Source organism: Lepisma saccharinum, chromosome 22 (genome assembly GCF_977018435.1).
Source record: "Lepisma saccharinum chromosome 22, izLepSacc3.1, whole genome shotgun sequence".
Taxonomy (NCBI): domain Eukaryota; kingdom Metazoa; phylum Arthropoda; class Insecta; order Zygentoma; family Lepismatidae; genus Lepisma; species Lepisma saccharinum.
In genome coordinates, this window is record NC_139250.1 from 33,348,181 (window position 1) to 33,371,415 (window position 23,235).

The 23,235-nt window shown below is 40.0% G+C and overlaps 2 protein-coding genes across 3 annotated transcripts in view; one reads left to right on the forward strand and one right to left on the reverse strand.

The window, feature by feature from the left end:
• Nucleotides 1-23,235, reverse strand: part of LOC146004746 (15-hydroxyprostaglandin dehydrogenase [NAD(+)]-like) — a 224,800-nt gene that overhangs the window by 191,899 nt on the left and 9,666 nt on the right. The gene's annotated exons all lie outside the window — the stretch shown is intronic.
• LOC146004808 (UNC93-like protein) overlaps nt 1-23,235 on the forward strand; it is a 113,679-nt gene that overhangs the window by 85,428 nt on the left and 5,016 nt on the right. Inside the window, exon 5 of the mRNA XM_083143834.1 lies at nt 7,816-8,083. Within this exon, the coding sequence (XP_082999960.1) occupies nt 7,816-8,083 (268 nt within the window). The remainder of the gene's footprint in view (nt 1-7,815; nt 8,084-23,235) is intronic.

The window sequence follows — 23,235 nt, forward strand, 5'->3', positions numbered from 1 at the left end:
TGCCCTGAGGGAACTTCAAGGCCACGACGATAAAGTGCAATGACAGGACCAAAACATACTGCAGATAGCTGTGTTCCTCCTTATTTCGTACGCCATTGATAACTGGAACACGTGACCTCGTCTTTGGTAGAGCAGAAGCCTGCTTGCTTGCCACCACCCTTTAGTTCAGTGACCTTCGCCCGTAGTCAGCAAGAGTGAATGACTCACCATATACTTGTCTGTGAAGCTACACAAGAATAGATATTTCGTTAGTGGCTGTAAGTATTGTTTCATCTGCAGTTATATCAGTTACCATTTCAATAGTTTCCTTCCTAATGGTTACTTTAGTGATAAACATGTAAATTAGTTCTCGAGAGTGAACGTTTTATCTATTTGAATACAGCCTGCATGTATTATTTTTTCCTGAAACAAGAAGTAATTCGAAGACCAAAAAGAGTTGTATAAGAGTAGTTAACAAAAGGAAAAATGAAGAAGAAATCGAAAATGTAAATGCTGAAATAAATTATGGTAGAGATCGAGTGAATAACATTTTGTCATGGGGCCTCCTCGATGTCGTAGTGATAACGTCGTCGCCTTGTAATCAGTGGATCCCGGGTTTGATACACGGTGGATGCACATAGTGGTTAGTATCCCACTTTAAACTGAAGGTCGAGTCCAGATTAGCATATCTGTGCACCAAACCAAAACTAAGAAAGAAATTGTCACAGTGTAAGAAAATTTCATGTTCAACCACATACGAAACACAAGGGAATAATATATTGCAGTTTGGAGTTGACATCTGTAGCATCTAACCAGCACAATTATGAATCGCAACATATCGTATCAGATCCATTTTTATTATACGTGTATGATAATATAAGAGAAGTAGAGGAAAGAGAAAACCAAGCGAAACACGGACGCCTTCTCCAGAATTTCAAATCTCGTTACATAAGGTTCTGGGTTGGAGTCCCGAACAGGCATGACTTTCTTGTTCTTGCCCTTTTATCTGCTTCATTTCATCATAATTCATCGTTATGGTTTACCTGCAGGGGTAGAATACTGGCAATAATTGCCAATACAAAGCCAATGACAAACAGAACAACTCGATTACGGAGGTGCCAAGAAGAAACGAGACTTGACAGTTTCTCCATCTCTCGGTTTGTCGAATTGAAAATTGCTCTCCCGTTCTCGGTCTCGACTAGTTAAATATAAAAATCGAAAATGTATGTGAATGAATATACATGTATTTTATATATTCCGGTTTTGTAGGAGATTTCGTGAGAGATGAAATAAGTACTCTTCCATGGTATTTATTTTCATAATTTTTATTCCCTGTTCGATGATCGCGACGATAAGGACGAGTGACCATTACATGAAATTGATGACGAAATAGTCAAACACCCCCGACAAGGACGGTACTCAAACCCGGGAACTTTGGCGACGATATCGAATGTCAATCACTTAATGAGCTTGACCACCGAGCCTGCTTAATGTTGTTTCTGTCAGGTAATTCGTAATAATATCCCACATTCACTATCATTTGCTTCATAATTTATCTTATTGTTGTGATTAACCTGAATTCAAAGAATTAGTTGAAAGGCAAAAATGCAAGATTGAATGTCTCTGATGTTACTTCGTGCCGAATAATATGACGTGGTATTATGATATGAATTTATTAATCATATAATATGCCTATTCATTCCATTGATTGATCCCAATTGAGCACACAAAATATGCTATAATGTCCACTCCATGGAGGAGTGGTTAGCACAGCGCGCTACGATGCCATGGGTCCCTGGTTAGAATCTCGACTTGGGCGTGGGTGTCCTTGGTAAGTGTCCCTTCATCAATTTCATCATAGCATCACTCATCTTCATCGTCGCTATTTGCCAAAAGTGAAAGAATAGCAAATCTAAATAACAAACATCCAATCAAATCGAACATCTCTACCGATTTAATTCTATACGGTACCGAATTCCCACTTTATTATTGATTCTTAAGTCATTTTACAGCATCTCAATTGTTTTCCGATTCGAAAACATTTGGAATGTTGTTTTGTGCAGTTGATTGTGCATTGTTTCGTTGTTTGGATTGTTTAATTAACGTCGCATTAATTAGTTTTAGACCAATCGTGACGGGGGAAGCAAGAGCACAAAGAAAGCGAAACAAGGAAGAGACCACGGCTTTCTTTAAAGATAGCATCCCGTGAATACAACTCAAGTGACTGCAGAATATTATGAATAAAATTTATTTCGCTTTTTCCTTTTATTTCTGTTTCAGTTATTTTACTTCGCTTTTCTTCTACCACTCGCGTTACTCGTGTCGGTGAGGAAGAATTATAAACTCGTGAAATGGACGATGGTACAAAAAAATATATGCCTCTCCCACGGTTCGAAACTGTCAGTACAAAATATTGTCTTATTTTTAAAATTTACGGGCAAATATGGTTTGTCACGTAGCAATTTTCGCTTATCTCTTTCTCAAGGGGTTCCATTGCCTCTCTGATGTCGTAGTGGTAACGTCCTCGCCATGTAATGAAAGGCTTCCGAATTCAATACCAAATAGAGAGGCATTTGGTTCGGATCCCATTTTAATCTGTAGGTCCAGTGCATGAACTGGACTTAAACAATTAACGTGTGGCATGTGGTCTGTGATGAGAACCATCATTTCAGCGAACCTCTTGACAATGACTCTAATATCACTTGAAAGAATAGTATTTCTTTACGAGTAGGTCTTGTCAAGAAACCAGTTCCTGAAATTTTCTTCTGGAGGCATCGTAGCACCCAGCTGTTTGTTGTGGCTGGGGCACGAGTCATGTGACTCATGCTATCAAAGCTCAATCCTTCCCGAGAACTCAGAATCACCAGGCAAACTTAAGCGAATATTTTGTTATTTGGGTTGCATAAACCACAGGCTTTAAGACGTTACGAAATTCTACGTCCCGTGGCCCAGGTATTTTTTTCTAAGACTGTACACTGTGAACGTCCACTGCTGTAGCGCCGAGACAAGTTTCCAGTCTGTTGGAATCGTTGCCATAATCGTGAGATGACACTTTGTGGCACATGGAGCACCTGTGACACGACCTGCTGTCTTTGGCCAGCCTCTAGCCGTCCAAGTATCCTTCCCCTCATTACATCATCAATATGTGTTCGTTGAGCCATTTCACACGCACACTCACCATTCGCACAACCGAACACAACTGCACACTTCCTATAGGCACTGTACTCTGGTCAGCAGTTTCGCTCCTGTGAGTCATTTGTCTGCTTACAGCGCCACAACACACTGGATCGTCAAATCGATCGGGGGATCGAGCTGGGCAGTCATCATGCTGATAAATCATGTTACGTCTTGTAGCTAGAGGCACATCCTCCAACAACATTGCCATCCCGTTCCTCAAAAAATGTTCATAAGTGATGCCATTTAAGATTTGAGGCAAGAAAAATGGCTCGATCAAATGATTGTTGATGACGCCGATCCACACTTCTGCCTGGGCGTGCGACAGTGGCTGGATGAAAATTACCCAAAGAAATGGATTGGCCGAGGTGGCCCGATTCCCTGGCCGGCTCGATCCCCCGATTTGACGCTTTGCGACTTTTACATTTGGAGCCACATGACAAGACACCGGTAAACTCGCAAGACGAGCTCAGGGAGAGGATATTAACAGCTGGTCAACACATCAAGGACACCATCACATCACGAGTTACGAGACCAAATGTCCGTAAAAACCTGCGTGCCTGCATTCGTAACGGAGGTACCCACTTTGAGCAAGACGTGTAATGTTCTTTAATTGTATTTTTCATTGATTCCATTCACACGAAGATGAATGCAGTATTATTTCTTGTACACAAATGTGAATGTTAGCAACATTTGTACCTTGTTGGATAGCAGATGACACAAGGAAGTAATTTAAGTAATTTGTAAGCTTCGTGTCATACCAATTTTGTTATTAATACGTTGCCAAGTAAACTAAGAGTGCATTTTCTTATCATCACTTGTAAGTTTAGACCCACCCGTTACTTACATGTGATTGTTATTTGGGAAAAACTTTTTTTTCAACGAACCACTTATTTGTTTGCTATCAGAAAACGCTGAAATAAGTTCCATACAATGCACAGTTTTTTCTCAGTTCATCTTTTTATGTGGAAAATTGTATTTAAAAAAAAAATAGAAATTAGATTATCTCTACTTTAACCCCTTTCAGGGAATACATCTAATTACCAGTCACCCTATATATATATATATATATATATATATATATATATATATATATATATATATATATATATATTCTTGGACATGTATCAAGTGGTCCAGTAACATACATTTTTTTCAGCAAAATCTGTGATGGTGAGTTGACAGCACCTGTATGATCCGAGATGAAATCAACCTTCTCCAATTATATGCATCAGTTTAGCAATAAATGTTCTTTAGAATGTTTAAGAAGTACAACACAATATTAAAATAGATATTATGTAATCGCAAAATCCAGTTTTTCTTGCAAAATTGGTGCAAAATAGAAAAGGAAGTTTGAACTTTGCATAATTTCGATGATAATTAGACTGCGAAAGGGTTGCACGGAATTTTAACTGACTCCGTGAAATACCAAAATTCCGGAAAAAGTATCGGGTGTGACAGGTACCTCTCTATAAGTTCGACTTTCCTGTCATAGGTAAAACAAGGACTCTCCTATAGGAACGTTACTTTATCGTTTTCTAAGAATCAGGACGCTCCTATTCAACGGCCTCTTTCCGAAATGGACATTTCGTGGATTTTGTTGGAAACGCAGATAAATTATATTTTGTTAATAAAACTGCAAATGTTAAAAGAAAATGATGATATCAGAAGATTGCTAGAAATTAAAGAATAATAATTATCTCTTACTTACAAATTATGGAAAGCCAGAAAGGCAGAAGACTAAATTATCAACATAGCAACCCTCAGGCAGTTGAAGACTACTTAGTTACCATATCAACAAGCTCGGGTATAAAAGCGAGAAAATTTCGACAGCTAGCCAGAGACATATCGGGTCTTCACCCCGCGTGCTCTCTGCCCAACAGTCCCGTCAACAGGGTCTTCACCCTCGAGACGTAGACGCTGTCTGAGGATCATATCGGAAACCTGGAAGGGGGACGAGGTCTTCACCTAAAACCGACCAGGATCTTTCGTTTGATCATCAGCAAGAGTCAGCAATAAGGCGACCAGGGGTACCTAATTCTCACCCCTAACGAGATTTTTAGTATTTCCACAGGATTAAGCAACGGCAAGAACATCTACACAAACCTCATTCTTGGAATAGCGGTATTACATGAGCTGATGATATCCAGATCAGATTGGAAAAGACAGCAAAATTATCATCGTAAAATAATCAGATAATATCAACACAATCTGTTCGAGGACAGAACAGATAAATTCCGACCTGTATCGCTGGCAACTGACAAGGTGTTACCTCAGCCTTACTAAAGAGTCCGATATAGAAGGTAACGATACCCAAGGATCCGGACACGGGTACGTGACAGGTGGGTATCGGCAAATGAATCCCAAACGATACTTTCCGATAGCCATACCGATTCATCGGCATACAAGGCTATTCAGTCCCTTCCATGAAATATCAGGTTCATAAACATCTTTGACAATCGAAGGAAATCAAAGAAGAAAGGCAGACTGCTCTAGCTAAGACAGCTGAGAAGCGGTACAAGATGTGCCAACGCTTTCGACTGTCAATTTTTTAGGCTCTGGTTTCCGCATGAATAAATATGAAGCAGGGTCGTCACACTCTGGCACAGCCTATATTGAGCTTCCATTTTGGTGTTTAAAAGGTCTCTTTAACAGTTTCCAAACGCCAATTGACATAAGATTAAATTAAACAACTCCCATCGGGTTCTAGACCTACACGATCACCCTTCTCTGAGCCGCATTAAGCTAACAATGTGTCAACAATCCGTTGCCGTAAAATTCGCCAATATTTCTTAATTGTCTCCTTCTATAGTCCACGTGTTTACTTCATTAACGTCGAAGAACTGAAGGAAGCCGTCGCCACGAACGTGGGTGGGGTTAAACAGCGGGCGAGTTGTTTTCGTCAAATCACACTCAACCTTCAGCCAATGGGCGCAGCTGTCATTCTGCTCGTCTACTCCACGTGGAGTCTCAGTCACATGACTGCAGATGCGCTGTTGCCGTATTTTGCAACTTCAATGTGGAGACCGTGTGAAGGTGTTAGTGCGGAGAGGGACAAGGTGGCGTAGAGTAGATGTGGAGAGTAGATGTGTGGCAACACTGTGCGTTGAATGTGATTGTTGCAGCTGGTGGACGCGCTCCGTGGACTCCAAAGCCAGCCGGTCGTTAACGAAGCTAACGCGTCGACTATACCACGAAATGCATTTTTGGAGTTGCAATGCATTTGTTTGATCTTTAAACACCTCTTCGTGACCTTCATGGCTAACCACATGTAGTTTTCACCTTGTAGTTGACCATTGTTTAGAGCTCTGCATAATGGACAGAAAAAAATGCAAGTAATAAAGAACCAACACGTTAATGTCTGTTTTTCAGATAATCCTGCATTAGTTTTAGAATGTTGCCATTGATGTTGGACCATTTAGCTAACTTGCGTACAAGGCAATGATGATACATCGAATCAAAAGCTTTGGATATATCAAAGTAAACAACATCCTACTGCATGATAGTTAAATTAATAACGCAAGACGAATCTGGAAAGAAAGTAAGAAGTCTATTCTTCATATTTCTTTCCCACAGAACAGGTAGCATGTAGTGCCTTTAACAGTGGCAGATTTGAAAATAGGAATAACGTTTGCTTGCTTCCACTGGCTGGGAAAATAAACTAGAGAGAAGCACTTATTGCAACACATAGTTAAGTGGGGTATCTAGTGAGTGAGCAGTTTTAACTGCAGGAATGTTGTCTGGTCCACAGGTACATCTTAGAATCTTAATGTTCGTGTGTATGGATTTTTAATGCTGCAAATGCGCAGGTATAATATGACCTCAATCTGACTGAGTTGTTGGCTTTAACAGAAACAGTTTCGTCTAAACACAATGTTGTTTAGATTTAGGGGATCGTAGATAGGCTATGTGAAAGCCTGATATTGGAAGTTTATTGGCATCGAGAGGTGCATTGTAAGAGAAAGGGGGTACAGCTCTGAAGAGCAACGTCAACACTCAAAGAAGCAAGGAGGCTTGCCCCGTGAAATAAGAAGACACATACATTTAATTTAACACTTCACTTGACTGAACAGGCGGGACGAGGAAAGACTTAGGAATGTTCGTTTACCTGTAGCGCCGTTGGAAGTTCTCGTCTCCTTGCAGGTCCTTGCTTCGACGTGGTCCTACCCTGTAATGAAACGTAACTAGGAAGCGTAACTTGGTTTCTCCCAAAACTGCCCTAACGTAATCCCGATTTCTAAAATATCACTTATTGAATGTAATTCTCTCCGTTTCCTTTGACCTCGATTAATCAGGAGCTCATTCGATGTAAAATAGATAGCAATTCAGTGCGACTCTGGAGCTCACTAGCAATTACTGTATTCGCTGAAAACCTAAAAGCAACTAAGAACGAGATTTTCTCACGCGGACTATTTATTCGGATTTGAACTTTTGATCGCTAAATCCGTTGCCTCGAGCGCGTCTCTCGATAACGGTGTTTTTGGCGTAAAGCTGTGTTTGCTTATTTCCCCAGCGAGTTCCGGTACGATTGAAGTGATTAACTTATTAATTTATGACGCTCGGGGTCCTGGGCGTGATATGGTTTATAAGTACAGAACGTGACATGTTTCACCGACTTCTGGCAATCTTAACCCAGCTTCTGAATCAGTTTATTTTCTCCAGGCTTTCGTCTCCTGTGCCTGGGGGATTTCCAAAGTGGGCTACGTCATGATTTGCTGCGGAGTGGTCAACGCCACGTCCGCCCTGGTGCTTGGTTCCCTGGTGAAGGTCACGGGCAGAATCCCAGTCATCTGCCTGGCTGCCGTGGTCCACCTGGCTCTTCTCATCACAATGCTCCTCTGGAAGCCCAGCCCGGACAGGAGCTACCTCTTCTTCGTCGTGGCCGGCCTCTGGGGGCTGGGGGACGGCGTCTGGATGGCTCAGATTAACGGTAAGTGGAGGCAAACACTCTGGGTGTAGATCATATACGCATATATGTACAGTGAAACTTCTCCTAACGGACACCTCTGAATAGCGGACACCTCTAAATTACGGACATTTTTAAATTCCCCGACAGAAATACATGGGGTTTAATGGCAATATTACTTCTCAATAACGGACATTCTTAATAACGGACGCGGACACTGAAAACTACCTCCCCAACGCATAGAAAACTTCTTAATAACGGACAGCCTGAACGAAAACGGTCGCAATTCCTGGAATTAGACACAACAATGGTCAGTTTTTCGAACTAGCGCGCATTGTTTCATGTTACACCGAACGTATTTCTTTTTAAAAGTGCAGACAGTAGACAGTATTCTTGAGAAGTGTGTGTTACTTCTGCTACGATGTCGCAGAAACGCAAACGACTGACTTTAAAATAATACTTTAGTAAATTTAAATTCACCGTATGTAGTGCAGTATTTTGTTCCTTGAATGTAAGAAAAAACATTATGTTTGTAAAGTACGTACTGTAATATGCTTATGCTATTGTGTAACATCCTACACTTTTTTCTGAATAGCGGACACTTCTTAATAACGGACATTTATGTTTCCCCCAGGCCTGTCCGTTATTGAGAAGTTTTAATGTACATATTAATAGCTGTCGTGCTGTTAGCGAACGTGCTCATATCGAACACGTGCTCTTAGCGAAGACGGTTACGGAAGGATTTGCAGGTGCGTGCTGTTAGAGAACACGCAAACTTGTCCTGTCTTATTTGTCCTTGAAACTTGTTAGCATGAAAGCGTTGCCAGTGATAAGCCAACTTGCGTGGAGAAACATTTTATTTTTATCAATGATATTATTGTTCTATCGTGAGCACATTTACAATAAAAAATATGTCGTGATTGCTGACACTACACTTTTAAGCACGGCGTTTAACTCACGCGCCGCAGTTTCCTAACTGTACAACGTTGCACTCCTCCCATTGGCTGGTCGCCACGCACACCCTCTGCATTACTCCGCCCGATATCGCTTCTAAAACCGTAACGCACAATCACAAGAAAGACACTTAAACGGAGTGATAGTCCCACATTATTGATTCTGTCCATTTCAGAGCAGAATCTTGCGTAATTTCTCACCTGTCGTGTGCGAAGTTTCTGTGTGCAAAAATTATGCAATATGTTGAATATATATATTGGGCCCCCTATAGGAAGGGGAGGACCAACGAGAACTGGAGGGGCCCGGGCCTCCCTGACCTCCCGGTTAAGGCGCCCGTGGTGACGTGATATATAATATATGACACTGTTTTTTCACACTTGGAAAATGTTACATTTGTTACAATCATGCAGTCATAATGATTTCCTGATTAAGATAGGTTGATGAAACCTTCACCACTGGATTTCGCGTGAAATTCTAGCCTTAATTGATTCTAGTCTGATTGCCATGCGGGAGACCCGGGATGGGTGATCTGAGGTCAGCATTTTTTCGGCTATGTTCCCACATAAAGCGGCTCCAGGGCCCACCCAGCCTCAAATCAAATTGTACCAGGTGCGGGGGTAAAGGCGGCCGGAGCGTGATGCTGATCACATCAGTTCCAAGATGCAAGATGTCAGGCATCGAAAATATGTGGGACCCTACCCCCTACCCTAATTATGCCTTCATTGCACGGTGCTATATGCACAGAGAACTTTGACTTTATCTTTACCTGTACATGTTGTATTCGTTCCTGTACCTCTGAGTAACTATGTTTATTTTACATACGCGAACCCTCTACTATGTCAATGGCTGAGGGCCCCCTAAAGGCTTAATTGTCTCCAGGCCCAAACGCACTGCGGGGTTTTGCGACTTGTAGATCCGGCACTGTCCATGCCTATTCCGGAATTCGAATTCGGGCCCTCTGAAGTCGTAGGAAGCTGTGCTAACCACTCCGTCACGGAGATCTGTATTGGACTCGTTCTCAGTACGATACGGCTATGCTGTGTGGACTGGAATCGCCTGACAGCATGTCCTGTTGACAAAACTTTTCGATGTATCTTTTAAGTTCACTTTATCGAGGCTAGGCTTCTAGTTTAAAGTGTGATCTGAAGCTCGGAGTACGTATCGTTGCAGACTTGTTCACGTGATTTCCGCACTCGTCGTTCATTTGATGTTTAACGCAGTGGCGACTCGAGAAATTTTTGGGGTAAACAGACCGAGGAAAGTTTTCGAAAATGCGTTCAATTACACGGTGACATGTATCGCCTGTACCTTAGATTAGTCATTGGATTTGTAATGTTAGCTGCAGGCGCTCCCTGCCTGTCATGTGTGGATTAAGAACAGCTTTGCCAAAAGTTGAAGAAAATTCCATGACTAGTAACGGCGTCCGTTTGTTAGTAGGTGGAATGGGCGATCCTAGAACCGTCCTTTGACCTACTTTTTATTTTACGACGTTTTACGCACTAAACTAACCTACAATGAGAGAAAAATGGACAGAAAAAGCCCTGGCATCACTTTTTAAGCTATTTTTTTACCTTTTACAAAAAAAGAGAGAGGAGAGAGAGAGCGAGAGAGGAGGACGAGTTAAACAACCGACATTAAGGTTTTTGTTTTACGCACTAAACTAACCTACAATGAGAGAAAAATGGACAGAAAAAAGCTCTGGCATTATTTTTTAAGCTATTTTTAATGCTAACTTGTTTTTTGACCTACTTTTTGTAGTAGGTGGAACCCAACGTTCTGGAAACGTCTTTTGACCTACTTTCTCGCGCGCAGTGTTGCCAGCTGCTTACTCGAAAAAATCACCAAGGTTTTTGTTTTTGGGTCTAAACTAACCTAAAGCAAGGAGCTGGCAACGTTGCTTGAGGTATTTTCTCGCAGTGTTGCCAACTTCTCACTCGAAAAAATCACCAAGGTTTTTGTTTTTGGGTCTAACCTAACCTAAAGCAAGGAGGTGGCAATTTTGCTTGAGGCTTGGTTGACAGTGCATAAAGCAAGGTTGCCAACCCACTGGTACTTTGCCATAGCCTTTTACAAGAAAAGAAAAGAGAAAGGGAAGAGTTAAACAACCGACGGCTTACCCACAGCTTTTTTTGCTCTAACCTAACCTAAAGCAAGGAGCTGGCAACTTTGCTTGTGCAATCAACCCGGTTGACCCCCCCCCTCAAGTAAAAATCAGCGTTGCCAACTCCTCACTCAAAAATAAATCACCAAGATTTTTGTTTTTGGGTCTAACCTAACCTAAAGCAAGGAGCTGGCAATTTTGCTTGTGCAATCAACCCGGTTGACCGCCCTCAAGTAAAAATCAGCGTTGCCAACTTCTCACTCGAAAATAAATCACCAAGATTTTTGTTTTTGGGTCTAACCTAACCTAAAGCAAGGAGGTGGCAACTTGCTTGAGGCTTGCGTTACAGCGCATAAAACAATTTTTGCCAACCTGCATATACTAAACAAGGAGAGCCGGCACTGCCGTAAAAGAGAGAGAGAGATGGGTGGATGGCAACGCAGTATGTGTGTGCGTATAATATGTAGCATTATTAACTAGAGTGTGTTGGCAATTTACTTACAACTAAAAGAAAATAGAGATGCCAACGTTGGTGTAAGATGAAGAGAGAGAGAGAGAGACCCGTGGCTGGCAACAGTAATAAGCGAATGCGCCATATTGTAATTTTCCAACTCCCGGGGGCCAACGTTTGTATATCGCGACCTTTGTAAATTTTTCTCTCTCTCGGGGGAACGACGTGCCGCGCACACGCACACACACACACACGCACACGCACGCACGCGCGCGCGCGGGGCCAAAATTTTTGAATTTACGGCTGGAAAAATGTTTTTCTATGACATGTTTTTGTTCGAGGCAAATTCGTAGGTAGATGTTGTTAAATAAATATTAATATTGTAAATATATATACTTATTGTATTTAGTTTTTTGGTATCGAAAAGCGACTGTCATATTGTATTTGAAAAAAATATTACGCTTTTGCCTGTGGATATCTAGAAAAACGACAATTTCGTTCCCTCTCTCTGCATATACTATCAACGTTGACACAATGACACAAATTCAACAAATATGTAGTCTGGTGGCAGAGAAAAAATACAATGAATTTTCCGGTTATTTATTTCATAGCTCTGATAGTCATCGCGTGCGTCACAGATTGCCATCTGCCGTAGGCTTTGGGACGACGGAAGTTATATTTTCTGTTTTTTAGTGATGCCAGTTAACAGCATAGGTAACAATGATGCGATGCGATGCATTAACTTGTGAATTTTCGAACTCGCAAAATGATGTGGCTGAAATGTAGGGGGTCTATTGCCCTCTGTTTACATCTGGCAACACTACCGTAGATTTTTTGACAGTGTTGTTAACCTACTGGGTTTTTCACTGTAAATTTTTATCAAAGGACCTGAGGGGCCTATGTATTTTTTTTATGTCTGGCAATACTGTTGGGGGGGCCTAGTGTTGGCGACACTGTGGGTTTACTGTAGCCTTTTATGAGGGGGGTCTATTGCCCTCTGTTTACATCTGGCAACTCTATTGGATGTTTTGTTTGAGGCTCGTCGGTGTTGCGTACCCACTCTACAAAAATTCCACTATATAATCTTTTACTGGCTAAGCTAACCTACAAATAGAAATTGGTAACACTGACTTATAAACCCACTGGGTTCTCTTGACATGTTTTTTCATGATGTGTTGCTAGGCTATTGAGCATCTTGGCGTATACAATGTATATATTTTGAGAGGGGGGTTATAGCTTTTTATGCTGTATGAATACTGGGAGCTTGACAGTGACAACCAACAGAATAGGTAAACCTACATCCAGGAACTGGCAACACTAGTTTCTAACAGTAAATTTAAAATAAAATATTAAACAAAATACATGAGTAAGCACTGTGATTACAAATAGTACCAGTGTTATGCCCCCAACTCCAACTGGACAACTGGGGAAAATAATTGTACAACAATTTGTACCTAATTGTACAACAACTTGTACCTAATTGTACAACATATACACAGACATAAAAGAGAGAGCCTTCCCGTAACTTACTTTATGTACAATTTATATGATTTTACAACTGTGAAAAGAAAGCATATGTGTTCTGTATGCACACATTTATTCTTATTTTTCGAAGTTGAATGAAAGCACGTGTTTTTACGCTCTCGTAATACTAACCTTGCTCTACTGATTTTAAATTGCTTCTATCCGCTTTTTTTTCTGTGTTATTTCCGCATGCACGCAACATTCGCTTTCAATAGACAGAAGGAGTGTTAGGATAGCAGGCTCCGAGTTTACAATTTATTAAATTAAACAATAATTTATGTAAGAATATACTTGTACTTACCGAACACAAAATAATAAAAAGCACATGTGAATGTTTGCGTGTGTTCATGTTATATGACGACTGAGTAAAAAAATAATGTTGACTCCCCGAAAGATAAAAGTTCCCGGTTCGACATCAGATGCATGCAAATTTTATGTTTTGCTCTCCAAAATCTTGATTTTTATGTTTGTGCTATTTGTCATACAGCAAAGGAGAAGAGGGGAGAGAGAGGGAAGAGTTAAACAACCGACAGCTGCCAACACCCACCCTAACCTAACCTAACCTAACCTAACCTAACCTAACCTAACCTAACCTAACCCACCCTAACCTAACCTAACCTAACCTAACACAAGAGGGCTGTGTTAAATATACAGAACAGCGATAACAAGTGTTTTTTTTGGTGTATCTTGGCTGCACTGCATCCTGTTTATTGCAAAAATAATCCACAGTGGGTTGGATATTACAAACAATATGAGTCTGAGTTTTGAAAGTGTAATGTCTGGCATCGAATACCCGGTGACCATTTCTGATACATCAAAATTCGAAACACGAGCACAAGATGCAGAAGGAGATTTGTGTTGATTGTTTGGTTAAAAAGAATTTCCTAATTATTTGTTTTTTTGTCACAAGAATTGTTTGAATTTCAAACATTCCTAAGTGTTTGCTTAAAGATTGATGCATTAACCTGTTAAGAATGTCACATTAATAATACCGGCTCGGAAATGTCATGTCCTCTTCCTCTATAGAAGGTCATATAAATGTGCTAATTGGTTGGTTAAGGGGGATTTTTTGATTAGTAAATTGAGGTTATAAATACGTACGTATAAAGGTTTTGCTAATATGGCATGCTAAAGCTTAGTACTTGGCTTTCTCAGAGATTCGAATTCTATTAGGTTAAACAGCATAGAAATTTCACAGCAAGAATTCTCATATTTACTGACGATATTCTTAACAACCTGTGTTTTGATTCCACTACAAAAACTGTATACAAAATATGCAGCCCCTAGAATAAAATGGATGAGGCTTATGAACCTCGACCTATACAGTTGTACAATCTGGCAATGAATAGATGTTGTTTTTTATTAAGCATAGCAGAGTGTTTTCGCTTATTTTAATATTAGGCAACAATGTTAGAAAGTGGCCCCAAGAATAAAATTTAAAATCACTAATGTAATATGAACTTTTTTACTTGTGTGTATTTGAATATGAAAGTGAGGTATTTTGAATAATTGAGGGGGACAATCACAAGTAAGCTTGCAATGGTATTGGGAGGTGTCACGAGTTCAAATTTTAGACGATTTTTGTTAATCTGCTAAGGCAATATCAGTACGAAAAAATTTGTAAAAAAAAAGAAGAGGCTAATGGCAACAATAAGAATGAATAATGATAATTATGATGAAATTGATGTGTGGCACTTAGAAAACAAAAACTTCAAAGTGTATTGCACCAACAGCTACAATTGTCCCCCTCTCCCCAAAATACAAGGCAGTTAACAGAGGTGTGTATATTTGCTGGTTTACGAGTCTGAGGGCTTAAGTTAGTATATTCACTATAGCTATACATATTAAAAAAATATGAAATGACCTGAGCAATAAAATATAACAATACCGATTCTAACTTTTTTTGTCGGATGACGTAGTGGTAACGTTTGTTGCAATCACACCTCTGATGGTGTATAAAACTTAAATGTTTTGCATAACATGAAATATTGTTAATGGGAATGTGTTGTTTCTAATGTTAAATATAGAAAGCAGATAACAAGAAAAAAGAAGAAATAATGTTGCAGGTAGATACGGAGCCTCAGCCCAAACACATATATGATCAGACAGGATGTCAACGATGCATTCATAACTAACATGTGATTATTCAAAAATTGAAATAGTACAGTGGGAAACAACTAACTAACTAACTCTCTATGTTTTTTTTAAACCGGCACGAATGAGAAAGGAATAAAGGAGATTTTTACAGGAATCTTGTTGGGAAACCTGATGGTAAAGGACCAAAACGAACATGGAGATGAATCTAAAAGAAATCTGTAAAGATTGGAATAGAATATATATATAAATTTTGCTCAGGATAAGTACAAATTGAACTGTAACTACGAATTTTGAGAATCAAGAGTGCTAGAGAATTAATTAATTAATTAATTAATATTTAATATAATGAAGGTAGTAATATAGTATTCTTATTGAGAAGAGAATTTCTACAAAACTTATTTTTCCTCGTACGTTTACTAATAGCAGTTACATTTGACATGTTTGACTAATCGCGAATCAACGTACGGAAGCCGTTGGAAGCAGTTTGAAGACTGAAATGGCTATGGAAGGACACTTATTATAATGTTAATATCTTAGTATAATGTTTTGAGAATTGCTTCTCGATAATGTTTGGTATATAATTTAATCTGTTGTTAGATAAAATACATAATTATCAGAATTTAAGGATGGAAAATATGAAGAGCGAATGAATGATACGTTTGACTAATCGTGAAGATAAGTATCACAGTACGTTTTATCGTTTCTTATATAAACGTTTCAACGTTTAAGAACGTATAAGAACGTTTACTGAAACGTTTCAACGTTGTTACTCTGACCAGGGTAACAGGCAAGAGAACAAAACTGAGAGCAACGGGCGGTGTGGGGTTTTTTGCCTGGAGTCGTCGAACAAGTAGCAACTGAGGAGATTGATCAGCTTTCAGCGGAACTTTATCATCAAAGACAGACAGGTATAGTCCATTCCAACCATGTTGATCTAGACTTGTAGGTATAAATCCAAATGTTCGTGTTTTGCTATTTCCAAGTGTGTAGTTAGTACCTCTTGCTCGTTACTATTAGACTTACCATGAAGAGCGAGTGCTCAAATCAAGAGAATGAATAATACCTCGAGTTGCATCACCCACCTCAATAGTTCAAGGTTCTTGGTTCGATCTCGCAAACCTCGGAGTTCGTTACGATATGCCTCCAACGGGCATCAACCCGGGGACCCGTTGATTATAAGGCGACGACATTACCACTATGTTCTCGAGGAGGGCCCTTACCCTGGGACAGTTCCTAGCACTGTGTAGTCCAGTGGTTCCCAACGTCCTCCTTCTCACGGCGCACTATAGTATTTTGTAGTAGATCCCGCGGCACACTAACGTACGAGTTGGTCACAGTGCGAGTGGTGACTGACGTTAGAATAACATGGCACAATATTTTTTCTTCATTACTGTCGACAATTATGATTGGGTGCGCAATCCATATGCTATGCCCCCCCCAGCATCAACCACCGAACTTCCTCTGGAGAAAGAAGAGCAGTTTTCAGACCGAACACTTCAACTGAAACATGGTGTACTACCACTTACCAAGTCTTGGATGTTAGCAAAGAATGAGTACCCACCAATAGCAGCGAAACCAGTTAATACCCTGTCTAGCGTAAGACGCATTCTGAAGGGTGCACAGTGGAAAGTGTACATTCCAATACTGCTACACGCGATCAACGAGGACGATCCGGATAGTAGGGTCGAATACTGCGAATGGTTTGAGCACATGGTTCGCGAGGATAGAGAATTTGCAGGGGCAGTTGTGTGGTCTGACGAGGCGCAATTCAAACTTAACAGTACTGTGAACTTTTACAATTGTGTCTACTGGTCGCCCGTCAATCCTCACGTTTATATGGAGAAGGCGGTGAATCTACCGGGGCTTAACGTGTGGTGTGGTCTGTCATCGCGTGGTTTGATTGGCCCCCTGTTGGAAGTCATTGTAAAAATTTACAATACTCTATCGTTAAAATTTAAGTTTTTCTGTTAATTTACACAAACACTATGAATTAAAATTGATGTCAGCGCCGTGGCAAGAATAAGAAGTAAAAATAGCGTTGGTAATACTAAAGACAGACACACACACCCGTACATGTGCGCGCACACACACACACATACACATATATGGAATAAAATCATACTTCTCCTGGAGAAGATATTGTTATCTGCTTAAGTTTCTGTTTCAATTCTTGAACACTACGTTTGCGGGAAACAAAATAAACATGGTGATGTACAATTTTCCGCTGGCTGAACAATATTGAGATATACGAAAATCTTTCAAATTTAAATATGAATATTTTATTTTGCACAAATATCTATAAACATTATCAATCTCAATTGTGTGCACCATAAATATATTTCTGTAAACCGAAACGGTGAAATTACATTAAGCTTTTTTGATGGCGTAGTGGTAACCTCATCGGCTTGTAATCAAGGGTCCCGATTCGATAAATAAAGGTGGAGGTAAATAAAGGTTCGGATTTTACTTTAAACTGTACGCAAGTGGATTTAAAATACACTTTATTTAAATTACATCAATTATAGTTAAGTTTGTTAATAGTCAATACTACTTTTAAAAAGTTATTGTTAATTTTTACGGTAAATGGATATCAGCCGAAATTGACGACTTGTAGCCACCTTGGTGGCCTAGGGAGTACAGAGGTTTATTCATAATTTCGTCACTGAACGTTTCCGGTTCGAGTCCTGGTTTTGGCATAGGAGTTGCTGTGTGCGAGTCCCTTGGTCACATTAATCTAATCAGCATTCATCCTTATCTTTGTTATTGACTTAAGAGTCAGAAAAGCAATATAAATATTTTTTTCTATTCACGTTTAAGGTAGTTTCTCACCGTGGCCGTGCGGTTTAAGACGTCATGCCTTGGTCACCGGCTAAGGGACGCGCGCAGATTCCAGTCTCCTTGGGGAAGCATTATAACCTGAGGCTTGGGCTTTTTTTATTGGACCGGTGGCCACCCACCATCATAAAAAAGTTGTGAGCTACGAATAAGTAGCATAACACGGTCATGGAAACCTACAATAACGACTGGGGGGTTCGTCGTGCTGACCGCACGTCAGTCCATAACTGGTTGGATCTACATCTACAAGTGGGAGTCAGACTGGCGGACGGCTCTTGAAGGGCTGTGGTGTTACGGTATGATTTGGTGATCGTCTGGAGAACTATGAGAGAAAGCCACAAAGGAGACCTCAGCCCAAAACAGTGCAAGGAACTTGATCGCTCGAAGCCCCGATGTTGACGTCCGAGTTTGTATTTCAATTAGGTTATTACTTCTACTTTAGATCAGTCGCAACGCTGGGGTATAATTGATTGATTTGGTTTGTTTTATTTCGCTTTTCGGCCACTTTTGGCTAATCGTAAATATGAAGATGAGTGATGGTATGATTAAATTAAAATTGATGCATAGACACTCACAAAAGACGGTCATGTCGGGATTCGAACCCGGAACCTTCGGCAATGTGCAAGATGGAGATGAATGGTGATGAAATAGCTGAAGTGGCACTAACAAATATATATTAAGAGAATAAAACAACCTCCAAAGAGGGTTGGCCGTGGGTCTAGGCGTCAGAGCCTATCTAGCCTGCAAGAATGCTGCGCAGAACGTACTACGAGTTGAGCTGAGATGAGTTTTGGTTTTAAGTCCACTTTATGCACATAAAGGTCAATCGGGACTCGACCTACAGTTTATAGTAGGATTTGCATTAATTGTGCCTCTATCGGGTATCGAACCCGGGATGACTTGATTACAAGGCGACGACATTACCACTACGCTATTAAACGTCCTACGAAGAAGAGAAGTTGGCATTTGAGTGTGTTCATTTTTAACGTCACCCCCCTTCACACTCTCCGGTTCCCGGTTAATTTTCTCATATTCTAATTATCAAGCGAGAAAGAGCTTTTACCTCACTACATAATTTTCCCTAGGTCTATTACAACAAGTGGAGTTGCTTTTGATTGAGCAAACGCACGAACAATGCACGACACTAACCGAGAATCGATTCTGGATTCTGATGCGATATTCAAGGCGCCCCGTCACAACACGATAGCCACACAAGTTGTACGTATACAGGGTAACCGGTAATTACATGTATTCCCTGAAAGGGGTTAAAGTAGAGGCAATTTGCAATAAATTTGACCATATGATACCCCGTCCGAAAATTAGTAGTTTTCGAGATAATCGAATTTCTAATTTTTTAATAACAATTTTCCACATACGAATTGAGAACAGCTTATTGTATGGCACATACTTCAGCGTTTTCTGGTAGCTAACAAATACAGGAGGTCCAAAAAAATGTACTCACTGTTTGATAGTCCATATCTTCTGACAAAATTGACTTGTGGGTACAATTTTTGACACTGAGAGAGAGTTATGTTAGATGTTCAAAATAACCACCAGCAACTTGTAAACAACTCCTATGGCGCCGAACTGCAGACCGTACTACGACCGTCAGTGTATCTGGCATAATGGCAGCACATGATGCTATTTTTTTTTTTCACTTACCTTGTTGAGTGTAGTTGGTTTTGTCGATACACATCATTCTTGACGGTCCCCCACAGGTAGAAGTCCACTGGTGTCAAATCAGGGGACCGAGGTGGGTACTCAATAGCACCGCGTCGACCTATCCACCGTTCGGGGAGTGTGTCATCCAGGTACGACCTGACATCGCGATGGTAGTGAGGCGGGGCTCCATCTTGCTGTAGGTAAAATATTTCATCGCCAAATAGGGTTCGGATGGCAGGCAGAATCCTTGACTGAATTATTTCGAGATACACCTCACCGGTTACGGTACCCTCGAAGAAGAAGGGGCCAATCAAACCACGCGATGACAGACCACACCACACGTTAAGCCCCGGTAGATTCACCGCCTTCTCCATATAAACGTGAGGATTGACGGGCGACCAGTAGACACAATTGTAAAAGTTCACAGTACTGTTAAGTTTGAATTGCGCCTCGTCAGACCACACAACTGTCCCTGCAAATTCTCTATCCTCGCGAACCATGTGCTCAAACCATTCGCAGTATTCGACCCTACTATCCGGATCGTCCTCGTTGATCGCGTGTAGCAGTATTGGAATGTACACTTTCCACTGTGCACCCTTCAGAATGCGTCTTACGCTAGACAGGGTATTAACTGGTTTCGCTGCTATTGGTGGGTACTCATTCTTTGCTAACATCCAAGACTTGGTAAGTGGTAGTACACCATGTTTCAGTTGAAGTGTTCGGTCTGAAAACTGCTCTTCTTTCTCCAGAGGAAGTTCGGTGGTTGATGCTGGGGGGGGCATAGCATATGGATTGCGCACCCAATCATAATTGTCGACAGTAATGAAGAAAAAATATTGTGCCATGTTATTCTAACGTCAGTCACCACTCGCACTGTGACCAACTCGTACGTTAGTGTGCCGCGGGATCTACTACAAAATACTATAGTGCGCCGTGAGAAGGAGGACGTTGGGAACCACTGGACTACACAGTGCTAGGAACTGTCCCAGGGTAAGGGCCCTCCTCGAGAACATAGTGGTAATGTCGTCGCCTTATAATCAACGGGTCCCCGGGTTGATGCCCGTTGGAGGCATATCGTAACGAACTCCGAGGTTTGCGAGATCGAACCAAGAACCTTGAACTATTGAGGTGGGTGATGCAACTCGAGGTATTATTCATTCTCTTGATTTGAGCACTCGCTCTTCATGGTAAGTCTAATAGTAACGAGCAAGAGGTACTAACTACACACTTGGAAATAGCAAAACACGAACATTTGGATTTATACCTACAAGTCTAGATCAACATGGTTGGAATGGACTATACCTGTCTGTCTTTGATGATAAAGTTCCGCTGAAAGCTGATCAATCTCCTCAGTTGCTACTTGTTCGACGACTCCAGGCAAAAAACCCCACACCGCCCGTTGCTCTCAGTTTTGTTCTCTTGCCTGTTACCCTGGTCAGAGTAACAACGTTGAAACGTTTCAGTAAACGTTCTTATACGTTCTTAAACGTTGAAACGTTTATATAAGAAACGATAAAACGTACTGTGATACTTATCTTCACGATTAGTCAAACGTATCATTCATTCGCTCTTCATATTTTCCATCCTTAAATTCTGATAATTATGTATTTTATCTAACAACAGATTAAATTATATACCAAACATTATCGAGAAGCAATTCTCAAAACATTATACTAAGATATTAACATTATAATAAGTGTCCTTCCATAGCCATTTCAGTCTTCAAACTGCTTCCAACGGCTTCCGTACGTTGATTCGCGATTAGTCAAACATGTCAAATGTAACTGCTATTAGTAAACGTACGAGGAAAAATAAGTTTTGTAGAAATTCTCTTCTCAATAAGAATACTATATTACTACCTTCATTATATTAAATATTAATTAATTAATTAATTAATTCTCTAGCACTCTTGATTCTCAAAATTCGTAGTTACAGTTCAATTTGTACTTATCCTGAGCAAAATTTATATATATATTCTATTCCAATCTTTACAGATTTCTTTTAGATTCATCTCCATGTTCGTTTTGGTCCTTTACCATCAGGTTTCCCAACAAGATTCCTGTAAAAATCTCCTTTATTCCTTTCTCATTCGTGCCGGTTTAAAAAAAACATAGAGAGTTAGTTAGTTAGTTGTTTCCCACTGTACTATTTCAATTTTTGAATAATCACATGTTAGTTATGAATGCATCGTTGACATCCTGTCTGATCATATATGTGTTTGGGCTGAGGCTCCGTATCTACCTGCAACATTATTTCTTCTTTTTTCTTGTTATCTGCTTTCTATATTTAACATTAGAAACAACACATTCCCATTAACAATATTTCATGTTATGCAAAACATTTAAGTTTTATACACCATCAGAGGTGTGATTGCAACAAACGTTACCACTACGTCATCCGACAAAAAAAGTTAGAATCGGTATTGTTATATTTTATTGCTCAGGTCATTTCATATTTTTTTAATATGTATAGCTATAGTGAATATACTAACTTAAGCCCTCAGACTCGTAAACCAGCAAATATACACACCTCTGTTAACTGCCTTGTATTTTGGGGAGAGGGGGACAATTGTAGCTGTTGGTGCAATACACTTTGAAGTTTTTGTTTTCTAAGTGCCACACATCAATTTCATCATAATTATCATTATTCATTCTTATTGTTGCCATTAGCCTCTTCTTTTTTTTTACAAATTTTTTCGTACTGATATTGCCTTAGCAGATTAACAAAAATCGTCTAAAATTTGAACTCGTGACACCTCCCAATACCATTGCAAGCTTACTTGTGATTGTCCCCCTCAATTATTCAAAATACCTCACTTTCATATTCAAATACACACAAGTAAAAAAGTTCATATTACATTAGTGATTTTAAATTTTATTCTTGGGGCCACTTTCTAACATTGTTGCCTAATATTAAAATAAGCGAAAACACTCTGCTATGCTTAATAAAAAACAACATCTATTCATTGCCAGATTGTACAACTGTATAGGTCGAGGTTCATAAGCCTCATCCATTTTATTCTAGGGGCTGCATATTTTGTATACAGTTTTTGTAGTGGAATCAAAACACAGGTTGTTAAGAATATCGTCAGTAAATATGAGAATTCTTGCTGTGAAATTTCTATGCTGTTTAACCTAATAGAATTCGAATCTCTGAGAAAGCCAAGTACTAAGCATTAGCATGCCATATTAGCAAAACTTTTATACGTACGTATTTATAACCTCAATTTACTAATCAAAAAATCCCCCTTAACCAACCAATTAGCACATTTATATGACCTTCTATAGAGGAAGAGGACATGACATTTCCGAGCCGGTATTATTAATGTGACATTCTTAACAGGTTAATGCATCAATCTTTAAGCAAACACTTAGGAATGTTTGAAATTCAAACAATTCTTGTGACAAAAAAAACAAATAATTAGGAAATTCTTTTTAACCAAACAATCAACACAAATCTCCTTCTGCATCTCGTGCTCGTGTTTCGAATTTTGATGTATCAGAAATGGTCACCGGGTATTCGATGCCAGACATTACACTTTCAAAACTCAGA